Consider the following 12,432-nt stretch of genomic DNA (forward strand, 5'->3'; position numbering starts at 1 on the left):
GATCCCAGTCCCAGGCCAGAGCAGCCTGCCCCGTGGAAGGTGCCCCGTCCTCCCCTTGGGATGCGTGCGGGTGGCCGGCCACGTTCCTTTCCTTCCGGGTCCTCATCACCTTCCGTGGGATGTGGGTGGAGAACGAGGAGACCTCGCCGTCACTGCGCGGGGCGGGCAGGACGTGGGCTCTCCCGTGGCCTGCGGGCGTTGGGGGCTGGTGGCTGTGTGGACGCTTTACGCTCCTCCCGGGAGCCCTCACACGGAGCCCGTGGAGCTGTGCCTGTCCCACTTGATGGGTGAGAAGGAGCAAGTAAGCCGGCTCAAACCAGAGACCAGTGGCCTGGCCTCCGTGTCCACTCCGTCCCACTGGGGGTGAGGGTGTGGCCTCCATGTCCGCTGTGGGGAGGCCGACAGAGCGGGAGGCGGTGGCCATGGAAAACAAGCTGGTCATACAGTTCCCACGTGGAGGGCACACCACGCCGGGCCACGTGGGCCACACCAGGGAACACTGGGCCATGCCGGACCCCGATAGACCATGCCGGGCCATGCCGGACCCCGATAGACCACGCCGGGCCACACGGGAAGAGTGGACCCAGTCGGGAGGCCGAGGGGGCGAACCTGAGCAGGACAGCCTGTGGTTTGCACAGGGAGGCGGCCCGGCAGGCTCAGGCGGCTGGTCCGAGCAGTGTCCGGCGTGCTGGGGCGAAGGGCTGTCCTGGGTGCCCGGCCCCTCCCCTCGGCGGGGGTGGGGGGTTGGCAGGGGACAGTGTCCGAGTGCGTGAGCCCGGGGCGCCCCGGGGTGGGCGGGGGGCCCTGCCTGGCTTGCACGTGGAAGTTGCGCTGCGGCGAGCCCTTCACCTTCCCCGGGCCTGGCCGGCCTGGGAAGGACGCTGTCCAGGGCAGCCAAGCCCCAGCGCCAGAGGACCAGGGCGACAGGCCAGCTGGGCACGTGGCAGCCGCCCAGCCCACGGGAGGAAGGTGCCCCGCCCGGGCTTCCGGGAGACGCCCCCTGGGTGCCCCGGACCAGCGGGAACGCCGCGGGGGGGGGGGGGGGGTGAGTGTCTGCATTGCTGTGCCCGCTGCGCTCCCCCCAGTTGGCTGACTGCTTCCTCCCTGTGGGAAGACGCCGCTGAACAGCATGTGCGATGGGTGACGCCGTCACAAACGGTGCATCAGCTGCGTGTCCTGCCCGAGTTCTGCTGGTGAGGCTCCGTGTGCCTGCTCCCAAGGAACCCCCACATGACTGCCCCTGTCGCCCCCGTGGTTTTACAAAGCAAAGCCCGGAGCTCTGGTCCCGCAGCTGGGGTGGGGGGGGGCAGTTACTAAAGCTTCATGGCCTGGGGGACAGTGCCCACCTCCAAACAGCAACGGGCTGAGCGCCACCTCGCCTCCCAAGTCACTGCGTCGCTGTCCACTGACCCTATAGGCACCCTAATGTGACCAGCCAGCACCCGCCGAACCTCCGGGGCAGAGTTGGGGTGAAGGAACCGCGAGGGGTCGCCTGGCCCTAGACCTGGGAAGGTGGGTCTGGGGGGCTATGTGTTGCCGGGACGTCCCTGGGTGCCCGACTCATCCCATCCGTCCAGTCTAAACAGAACCGGCGGCCTCAGAACCTTCTCCCGGACCAGCCTCCGTCCCACCCACTGTGCTCGAAGCCCCGCCCCGCCCACCCCCGCCTCGGGGTCCTTCCCCCTGCCGCTCTCCGGGCTCCTGCTCGGCACCCACCAGCTCAACCCCCACCCTGCCCCCCAGGCAGCAGCTCCTCCCCCTGCGTGACCCCGGGAGGCCCCAGGCGGTCCTGCCCACCCAGCACGGTGACCTGTCCAGATGCGGGAGCTCAGAGCAAGTCCTGTCTGAGTCGCTCCCCTCTCCAGCGCCGGGCAGAGCCTGGCACCTCGCAGGTGCGCCCACGTTCCTTATTCAGGTCTGTGGGCTGAGAGCCACTTAAACAAACTCACAGTGTGGCTCTCTCACCTGACGTCCTCCCCCCCTCCCCCTCCCTCCCTTCTCCCTCTCCCCCCTCCTCCCTCCCTCTCCCCTCCCTCCTCCCTCTCTCTCCTCCCTCCCTCCCCCCTCCCCCTCTCTTCCCTCCCCCTCCCCCTCTCTCCTCCCTCCCTCCCCCCTCCCCCTCTCTCCTCCCTCCCTCTCCCCTCCCTCTCCCCTCCCTCCTCCCCCCTCTCTGTAAAAGTCAGTGGGAAGAAGACGCGGAGGCCTGGCTGGAAGAGTGGCTTTATTGACAACACACGACCGAGTCACGCCACAGGCGCCAGTCCGGGCTACGCGGGGGACAGGACGGTCCCTTAGCAAAGAAACTCAAGTGAGGCGACTACGAAAGGGGCAAATGGAAACCCACGTTTCCACGGCCAGTTTCTCCGATAAAACCTCACTTTGTGAATTAAATACACCGAGAATCAGTGAAAACCTACGTACAGTCATTTAGACGGCGCTGCCCACAGTCCATTAGAGAGCCTTCCGTCTCTGCCTCTCACGGAGGGTCTTAAGTAGGACTGCAGTTCCTCAAAGACACAGGGAGACAGAGTTACATTCTTAACGGAGACCTCACAGCGGGGAGCGGGTCGGCCAGTCACCGTGAAGACCGCAGGTGAAGGCTGGTGTGAGTTACACAGCCCTCCCCGTGAGAAATGCAAACACGAAGAGCATCTCATGAAAAACTCCTTTGGTCCTAAGGACTCGGATCGGCGATCCGCTCTGAAAGCATCTTCCGTGGCGACAAGCGCCGTCTGCACAGCGAGGCTGGGGGGCGGCCCCGTGGAACCGCTCACAGGCGCCCCCGTGCCCACGCCGCCGTGCCGTGTGTGGGCACGGAGCGGGCAGTTCATCTTCAGTTCATTTCACAGTATCGACGCAGCCGCCACGACAGCGTAACAGCAGGAACAAATAACAATAATAATAATAATAATAATAATCGCCCTTTAAAAACGTGCCGCGATCTGAAGTTAAGTTTCCTGTTAAAAATCACGTTAGAAAAGAGGAAGGCGAGCGCTGTGCATTTCAATGTTGCTGAGCCCTTGGCAGGAGCGAGCCCCTCGGGGCCGCCCGGGCCGCGTCGGCTGCGGGCCCTGCTGGTGCGCCCATCCTGGGCTCCTGTCACGTGACCCGGGGCATAAACAGCCCGTTTTCTTTCTTCTGGACAGAAAAGGCGTGGCCACACACGGCTGCGTCGTGCCCGCAGCCCCGGCCGCCGTGCCCGGCTGTCCCCGGACCCCTGCGCCTGTACCGGCTGCTGCCCGGAGACCAGCCTGAGCTCCTGGCTGGGCCTGGCCTCCGGGCCCGGGCCCCGGACCTGAAACGGACTTGGCCAAAGGTGGCGACTGCCCCCGGGCCCAGGGCAGCAGCCAGGAGCGCGTCGGATGGGGAGAGGGCGTGCCCATGTCGGGCGAGGCTGGCTGTGCACCATGGTATCTGAGGTCACCGGGGTCGCCCCGAGAGACGAGCTGGGAGATGGCGGGAGGCCTGCCCAGGAGTCCGGCATGTGGAACAGTCCTACCCAGCCGCCTGCCTGTGGTGGCGCCGTCCTGAAGCCACGGGTGGGCGGACCCACCCCGGGACTCGGGGCAGAGGGGACACGGCCTGTCCCTGAGGGTCAGTGACCTGACCGCCCCTCACCCCCACTGTGCTCTGGGCACGGGTGTGAGAGTGAAACATCGTAAACTGTCAACGTGGGGGGCTCTGAGGCTGACGGGGTCTCAGGTCCAGCAGGAGGGGCCGCGACCTTGAGGGCACCCCCCGCTGCCCTCCCTCTCGTGCCGTCAGGACCCCTGGGTCTGGCCCGCACCCTGAACACGACCGTCTGTGAAAGGCCTGTTCTCCCAGGGCGGCCGTCTTCGCCCACCGGCCGAGGAGCCTGCGTGTGCTGTGTACAGACATAAGTTAGGACTGCGCTTCGGGACACGTACAAATAAATAGCTCACTGGGAAGCAAGTGCTTCCTGGTTTCTGATCGCCCAGGACACAGACACGTGCTCTCGTGGGCGCCAGCAGCCTCCCCGCGGGGCACCCCGTCTCCGCGGCTGCGCAGACCCCAGCGGACAAGTTCCCCGCCCCCCTTAACGGCTGGTGGTTGTGGAAGTGGGTTAAAACCCGGGCTTTACCGACACCGCCCGTGTCCGCCGGAGCCTGAGGGCGGGACCGGGCCCGTGCCCAGGCTGAGGCCGGCCTCCCGTCAGTAGGTCGGACCTGGCGCTTCTCCTGGGCAAAGGCGGCTCCAGGCACAGTGGCCACGTGAGGCCAGGCTTGACCGGAAGCCACTGGACCCGGAGGCGCGAGGCGACGGGAGAGCGAGCGTTTCCCTCCCAGGAAGTGAGCTGTGTGCGCCCGGTGCTCCCTGCTCCTCACCGCGGGCTGGGCCCTCCCCGGGTCCCTGCTGAGTGCTGGGGATGAGCCTCCCGCCATCCTGTCAGTGAGGAGGCCCGGGGGGCAGGCCAGGGCCGACCGCCTGACGCACGTCCTGGCGGGGGGCTTTGCGAGAGCTCAGGCCCCGGTGGAGCCGGGGTACGCAGCTTCCAGCTCCTCACGCGAGACGGCTCCCGCGGAGCCCATGCGGCCCGGCCCGCAGACCACGGGGCCCTGGCGTCCGAGCGCTGAGAGGTCTGGGACCGCGCGGGGCCTGCGCGGCTGTGCGGAGGCGGCTCTGTCCCCTGGCCCCAGCGGGTCGCCCAGGGACTCCACGGAGGCAGACGGCACAGTGAGGAGGAGGCCCTACGAGGCCCGTGGGCCCAGGAGGGGCGAGCCCAGGTCCCCGGATGCGGCCGTGGCTCGGATTTGCAAACGGGGGGCGGCGGGAGTCGGGGGGCTAGAAGCTCTGGAGGGCCCTCTCCTGCTCTCCGTCTACGGCTCTGGACCTGCCACTTCCCGCACCCCGCCAGCGCCGTCTGGGAAGGGAGGGCAGCCGTGCGCCCGCGGGCTGCCAGCTCTCCATGGGCCGCCCGTGGTGCCCAGTGCGGGGGGGGGGGGGGGGGCGGTACTGGGAAGGACACAGGGCGAAGCACCCAAAACCCTCGCAGCCTTTCCAAAGCAGTAATGTCCTCACCCAGCGGGAGGGACCCTCGGGAAACCCAGGGCGAAGTGCAACACAGAGGAGGGTGAGCAGTCACAAAGCTGTCCGCCACGAAGCTGCTGTCCCGCACTCAGGGAGAGCGCCTCCCAGCAGTCCTCAGCCTCAGCCTCACCTTCAGGGACGGGGCAGGGGTGGGGGGGGGGAGGCGCGGCAGGGGGAGGGGACACAGACAAGTGCACGCTGCTCTTGGGGGCGACAAACTCCTGGCGGCCTGGCCGGTCCCCCCCACCAGCACCCCGGCGGTGGTGGCGGCTGGCTGGCACTGGGGGGAGCTGTGACCCCCACCTGGCGGAGGACGGTCTTCCATCACCTCTCACCCCTGCCGCCTTGAACAAACCACTGGGAGCCAAGCGGTCCAGGCACATCTCTTTACAGGGCACGTCGTCATACAGTAGAAAAATACGCGGGGTCGGGCACGGCGGGCCTGCTGGAGCCGCGGTCTCTCGTGACGTCCGCTGTCCTACGTCCCGTTCTTCAGCTCCCACTCCTGCCGGGGAAGCGAGAGCAAGAGTGACATACATGCAAGGTGTCGGGTACACGTGTGCAGACAGGATGGCGGGTCCTCAAAACACCACAGAATGACCGCACGACCCAGGAAGGCGGTCAGCGTGAGTCCCACCCAGGGCTGAGGGCCGCAGTGAAGACAAGGAGGCCCCCACGCGCCTGGCCCCGAGCAGGGCCCCTCCCCCCGTCCTCGGCGGCCGTGTGGGGCGCGGGTCCGATGCCGACCCTGACCCCGCTGTGCTGCCAGGCCTCTGCACTGGGCCACAGCGCCCGCACACCTCCCCCGCGTAGAGGGCTAGGAACCTCAGTCCCAGCGTGAGGGATGGTGACAGCGGCTTGAGCAAACACGGCAGAAACAAAACCAAACGGAGCTCCCGAGACGCCCACGGGCACCTCCGGGCCCTCGGGCCGCAGGGGGTGGCCTGGGTGCCGCCCGCCCGTGCTGTGCCCCCCTGAGCCCCCGACGGCCACTGGCCGTGCAGACTCGGGTATGGGGAGGACACCCAGGACACCAGCGGAGGGCCCTGCCCGGCTCAGTGCGCGGCCATCCACACACACAGCCGGAGCTGCACCACCAGGTTCAGCGCTAACTCCACCGCTGGGCCCACAGCCGAGGGCCGGCGTGGAGGGCTCAGGGTCACGGCCAAAGGAGGGCGTGAGAGACCCCAGGCCCAGTGCTGTCAGGGGCGTGCGACCTCTGGGGCAGCCGGGCTGAGCCTTCAGACCCAGCTCACATGTGGCTCTGAAAGCGTGGCCACAGCCACTGTGCCACCGCGCGTGGGCTTACAGCCGCCGGGGCATCTACAGCCGCCGGGGCATCTACAGCTGCCGGGGCATCTACAGCCGCCTGGGCATCTACAGCCGCCGGGGCATCTACAGCCGCCGGGGCATCTACAGCAGCTGGGGCTCACAGCCGCCGGGGCATCTACAGCCGCTGGGGCTCACAGCCGCTGGGGCATCTACAGCCGCCGGGGCATCTACAGCCGCCGGGGCATCTACAGCTGCCTGGGCATCTACAGCCGCCAGAGCATCTACAGCGCCTGGGCATCTACAGCCGCCGGAGCATCTACAGCCGCCGGGGCATCTACAGCTGCCGGGGCATCTACAGCCGCCGGGGCTCACAGCCGCCGGGGCATCTACAGCCGCCCGCCGGAGCTCACAGCTTTCCCGGGCCGAGCGGGAAGTGCTGGGCCTGCAGCTGGACGTTGTGGCCACTCCGGAGCCCGCCTCGGCTAGGAGACCCCTGGCGGGGCCTGAGCGCACCTGACTTGCGGAGACACGCGCGCTCTCCGCTCAGCCACCCTCAGCAGGAACTGGGGCTCCCTAGGGGCACTGCCGGGGGAACACTCCCGAGCCGAGTGGTCGGACCGCTCTCGTCCTCAGAAAAGGCCAGCGGGCAGAGACCACACGTGCGAGGCACCTACAATGGGTGACTGTCCCAGGGTCCAAAGGCCGCGCTGCCACCCCTTCCTGCCGCTGGGCCCCTCGTCACATTCTCGGGACCCTGGAGACCCCGCTCAGCCCACTCTCCACGGGAGGCCGCGTCCTCGGTGCTCTCCGGCCGGGGCCTCGCCGCCATCACTCGTGCGACGTCCACGGTGAGGAAGCGGCAGGAGCTGAGCTGCCCAGGCCCCGGACGCCGAGGGCACAGCAGAGAGCAGCCCTCTGGAGGTGGCACGCACACGACGTAACGCTGGTTTCTGGGACGGTAAAGACCCGGTAACCGATGCCGTCACTGCATTCTCGTTGCAAACAGGGATCTGAATGGGGGCTCAGGTCCAAACCCCTCAGGCACAGCCTAGGGACCGGGGCTGAGACCGTCCCGGGGAGGCGCGCAGTGGCTCTCCGTCCCTGTCACCAGCCCGCCTCCATCAAGAGCACGGCCGTCCGTCTCCTGGGTGTGGGGCGCCGAACCCTCCCGTGCACACGCCCCGTGCGGCGAGCGGCTAACGCCTGCCTTACCGGACAGCAGACCACCACGCGGAAAACACGGTTCTAGCAGCCTGGAGCCGCCTCAGAGCTGCCGGAGGGCAGAGCAGCCCGAGGCCCGAGGCCCGAGGCCCGAGGCCCGAGGCCCGAGGCGTGAAGGGAGGCACCTGGCTGCCGCGCCTGGACGGGCAGGAGCCGTGGTGCCAAGCGTGGCTTTTCCGCGGGCACGCTCACAGCCGCCGCTGCAGAGCTGCCTGCTCTGGTGAACCAGACATCGTTTCCGTTCCTCTGGGGGCGTTAGGCTTCGCAGCACAGACAGGGGCTGAGCCATCAGAAGGTACTGCGGCACCTCCCACCCCAGCCGGCAGGCGGCGGTGGAGGGACTGGGAGACCACGTGGCATTCAGTGGAAGGCTGTGGGACTGGACCGGACACGCCTGGCCCCTCTGCCCCTCCCGCCCACACGACGCTGAAGCCGCAGTGTCCGAGCCCGGCAGGCTGGTGAGCAGGCATCCCCCACGCGCACGGGGGGGTGGGGGGGGGACTGACCTTGGCCTTGCGAAGCACGTGCCCCCGGCAGGGAGAGCTGCCGGCCGGCTGGCTCTTCCTCAGGACGGCGGCGCTGTTCACGGGCACGGGGCCCTCGGCGTCACTGGTCTCGCAGCTGGACAGCGGCGAGTTCTCCAGAGTCCGGGGCCTGAGCACTGGGGACTGAGAGAGACGCGTGAGGCGCGCCTGCGGCCTCGCTGCTTTCCAGCAGGAACAAGGAAAAGCGGGGTTGGGACAACGACAGCCATAGGGTGCCATGTGTACATATACGGTCCCTGCCCCGTTCTAAGGGCACCTTTTCAATGCCTGTTTCCCAGACAGAAAGACGGAGGCTCAGAGGGACGCTCCAACCGGCTGGTCATGCTGGGAAGTGGGGAGGGGCCGTCTGCGTCCCCTGCGTTCCCGTGGTGCCTCCAGCCCAGCACGCGCCTCTAGCAGTGCCCGCTCCTGGGACTCTGCTCCCAGGCACCCTCCCTCCCGCAGCCCCGGCAGCGAGCCGTGGGGGCAGCGCAGCAGGAGCGCGGGGAACCCCACGCGGCCGGCTCCCGGGAGGAGCGGGGCAGAGCAGGCCCAGGATTCCGGGCTGTGAAAAAGACCAAGCCCTGGCCAGTTTGGCTCAGTGGACAGAACGTTGGCCTGTGGACTGAAGGGTCCCGGGTTCGACTGGTCAAGGGCTCATACTTCGGTTGCAGGCTCAATGCAAATCGATGTTTCTCTCTCTCTCTTCCTCCTCCCTTCCCTTCCCTCTCTCTCTCTCAAAAAAAAAAAAAAATAAATAAAAAGAAATCAATGGGAAAAGACCCTCAGGTGAGGGTTACAGGTAAAGGAAGCGTCTGAGCTGATGGCCGCTGTCTGCTGTGCTGAGTGAGCTGGGCGGGCGGCCTCTGTAGAGGAACGGGGCGTTTTCTGGGGGCGCCGTGCGTGCGGTGCTCAGGGGCGCGGGGGACGGTACCTGTGGACTCGAGGTCCCCGAGCGGGGCTCGATGGCCAGCCCCAGGGTGACGCCGCCGGCCAGGGCCTTGCGGAGGCTCTCGGTGACCTCGGTGAGCTCCAGCTCCAGGCTGACGCGCTCCGCCTCCTTCCGCCGGCACTCCTCTTCCAGCGCCTTCAGCTTCTCCTCCAGGGCCAGCTGCGCCTTCCTGCCTGGGAGCGCAGACACCGGAGGCTCGCCGCAGGGACCGGCAGACACTGGGTGCGGGGCCGGGGGACTGGGGCCGGCTCCAGACCTGGGTCCCCCTGTGACACTCACATCAGCCCTTAGGGGAGCCAGGCCCGCGCCCCACCCTGCCTGGGCTGCAGCGGGGAGAAGGGCCGGGAGCAGGCGGCCTGCGGTCCGCAGGGGGCCTCACGTGCTCATGTCACATGGACCTTGAGCTGCAGCTTCACCGACTGTCCCGATTCCTCTGCCACCGCCTCCCGGGCCCTCCGTCAAACACGCTCTCCTCCACAGAGCAGGGCACGCGTTCCTCCCGGCACACGTGTTTCATGTTACTGAAACGTGCGGCAGTGACGCAGGAAGGCTGGCACTGTGCCCACAGGACAGCTCAGAGAACCGGGTAACCTGGGTATGCAGCCCTGGTCTGGTGCAGCACGTGGGACTCTTCTGAGGCCAGAAGCTGCTCTAACCTTCTGCGTCGACACCTCCGCTCCCACCCAACCCTCTGGCTGGCACGGCACTCTGGCCGGCAGCCGCACCCCCTCCTAGCGGTGACCGCGGACCTGCTCAGCCAGCACCCGCTCCCCATCCTTACACTGCAAGAGCGCTTTCATGCAAGTCACGGAGGCAGCCAGGAAAGGCCCAGATCCGTGTGCCCGTGTGCCAGCCCCCCACACACGGAGCTACCTGGAGGCAGGCGTCTCCCCGGCCTCCCTGGCTCTCTGCCCCCCTCCCCGCTCCCGTGCTGGGCCAGCCACACGGAGACACGGGTCAGAGCTGCCCAGGGGAGAGCAGCCTGGAGCTGAGGCCTGTGTGTCCGCAGTCCCGTCCTAACCAGGCCCCGTGCCCACTTCTGCCAGCATGCACAGCCACCTGGCCCAGCACAGCGGCCCTCCGCGCTCCGCACGGCTGCCTTCACTCAGCTCCGCTCTGTGGCTTTCCCCCGACCTGGCCTCACCCCATCCCTTCCAATAGCTCACACTGCCCTGCCCTCCGCGGGCCCTCCTCTGGGGTGCTGTCCCCCCTGCCTGTCCCGGGACTCCTGCATCTGGGCACCTGTCCCCCCTGCCTGTCCCGGACTCCCGCACCTGGGTACCTGTCCCCTCCTGCCTGTCCCGGGACTCCCGCACTTGGGTACCTGTCCCCCCTGCCTGTCCCGGACTCCCGCACTTGGGTACCTGTCCCCCCTGCCTGTCCCGGACTCCCGCACTTGGGTACCTGTCCCCCCTGCCTGTCCCGGACTCCCGCACTTGGGTACCTGTCCCCCCTGCCTGTCCCGGACTCCCGCACTTGGGTACCTGTCCCCCCTGCCTGTCCCGGACTCCCGCACTTGGGTACCTGTCCCCCCTGCCTGTCCCGGACTCCCGCACAGGGCACCTGCCCTGGGCTAACTGGCGATGCTTCCAGCCCCCGACAGCAGTGTGGAACGCATGCCAAATCTGAGCCGCGAGCTGATGGTGAGGCCCTGCAGACAGAGGAACGCAGACCCTCAGGACGGTGCCCTCCTACCAGCGTTCGCCTCGATGGCGGCCCGCAGGTCCCTCCTCTCTTTCCGGAGCTGGGCCAGCCTGGTCCGCAGGGCTTCCTTCCGCCGCAGCAGCTCCTCTTCCTGGCTCTGCAGCCGCCTGGCGTCTGCCTCCACCCGGTTCTTGCCGTATCTGTACTGGTCAGCATCTGAGACACGCAGCAGTGGGGAAGCGGTTAGCCTGCGGACACGAGGGAACTTCCCAGCGCCGCTCCTGGGCTCCTGTCCCCCCGTCCTCGCTCGGTAAACTCAGAGCCGGCTCCCTGGAATTCCACAGAAGGGAACGGGCCGGTCTGAACCAGCTCATTACCCAGGATTCTCGGGAACAATGTTGTACATGAAAACAGAGGATCAAGAAATCCCTCTAATTCTCTTCCCTGCAGGCCGGCACCTCGCCACAGTGCACATCCCACAGCCGCAGCGAGGAGGCCGGCGGCATCACACGCCATCCTGGCTGTGGCTAGTTCCCGTGGATTTCAAGCCTCTTCCCCAGCCCGTCACAGCTGGCTACAGCCCCATCCAGCGCTCTGCCGACCCAACAGCAGCTGCGTGCCCTGCACCGAGACGCACCCAGCACGGACTGAACACGCAGTAACATCGATGGGTGAACAAACGACAATGAGAAAGGGAAGCGGGTGGGGTCTGGAGCCTGCCTGTCAGGTCTGAGTCCCAGCTTGTCACCTGTAGCTGTGTGACCCTGAACAAAGTACTTGATCGCTCTGTGCTCAGGGTCCTCACCTGGACCTGGGGCAGTTCGGGGGTTGGGATGTGGACTAAGTTAATGTTTAAATAGTAATTCAGGAACGGTCCCTTTGAAGATCCACTGCGGAGAGGAAGAGGTGATGAGGCGAACGACGTGACCAGGGCCCCCGTGTTCGCAGATTCCCATCCTCCCACTGCTCCTGGCCTCTCAGCGCCAGGCCTGCCTGCGGCTCAGAGCATCAGGCCCCGCAGCTCCGTCCTCTCACCCGCGCGCGCCGCCGCTTGTCTGCCGGCGACCTCGCTAGACGAGAAAGGGCGCCACAGAGACGCGGAGGGCAGGGCGATGGCCGTGACGCGGGCAGCGGGCATGAGGGGCCACGGAGCCTCCGGGCCGCAGCTTCGCCCGCTAGAGCAGATGCCAGGCCTCGCTGTGGGTGGATTTTATAATTTGGTCTTTGTGGCTAAAGCCCGTCTCACAAATGCCTGGGAAGGTGGACGCTCCCCGGCAGCTCTCGTCACTGTCAGCGACAACAGAGTATGCAGAGCCCTGTCCGCTCGGCAACGGGGAGCCCGGACCAGCATCCCACCCAAGTGGCGTGCACAGCGGGCGCTGCAGCCACAGGGACGGCAGCGAAGCGCCCCCCGATGACGGCACACGAGGCCATCCCTCGCCCCTCCACACGCACACGCAGAGGACACGACGGGCGGCAGAGGGGCCAAACCCACCAGCTGACACGGGAGCACTGCTGTCCGTGGCTCGGGGCCAGGACGTGCTGGGCAGACCGAGCCAAGTTCAAACCCCAGTCTCTGATCTCCAAACTGAGGGCTTCCCAACCCACACATTCCCACCCCCGGTCCACAATGATCCACAATGAACCGGCTGGGTGCAGCAAAACCCGGAAAGCAATTGTTTTCTCATTCGTCACCATTAGGTGTCACCACAGCTAATGAGAATTCCTCCAGACGCCTCAGAAACAGGAATCAACCCCCGCAAATGCAAT

General features: G+C 67.1%; 1 protein-coding gene across 1 annotated transcript in view; it reads right to left on the reverse strand.

Moving 5' to 3' along the window:
- Positions 1-5,421: 5,421 nt before the first annotated feature.
- Positions 5,422-12,432, reverse strand: part of AFAP1 (actin filament associated protein 1) — a 77,196-nt gene continuing 70,185 nt past the window's right edge. The window contains 4 exon segments of the mRNA XM_079774771.1: positions 5,422-5,554; positions 8,049-8,210; positions 9,001-9,191; positions 10,714-10,878. Of these exon segments, the coding sequence (XP_079630897.1) occupies positions 5,528-5,554; positions 8,049-8,210; positions 9,001-9,191; positions 10,714-10,878 (545 nt within the window). The 3' untranslated portion in view covers positions 5,422-5,527.

Source organism: Cnephaeus nilssonii (assembly GCF_951640355.1).
Source record: "Cnephaeus nilssonii genome assembly, chromosome: 1".
NCBI classification, from domain to species: Eukaryota; Metazoa; Chordata; class Mammalia; order Chiroptera; family Vespertilionidae; genus Cnephaeus; species Cnephaeus nilssonii.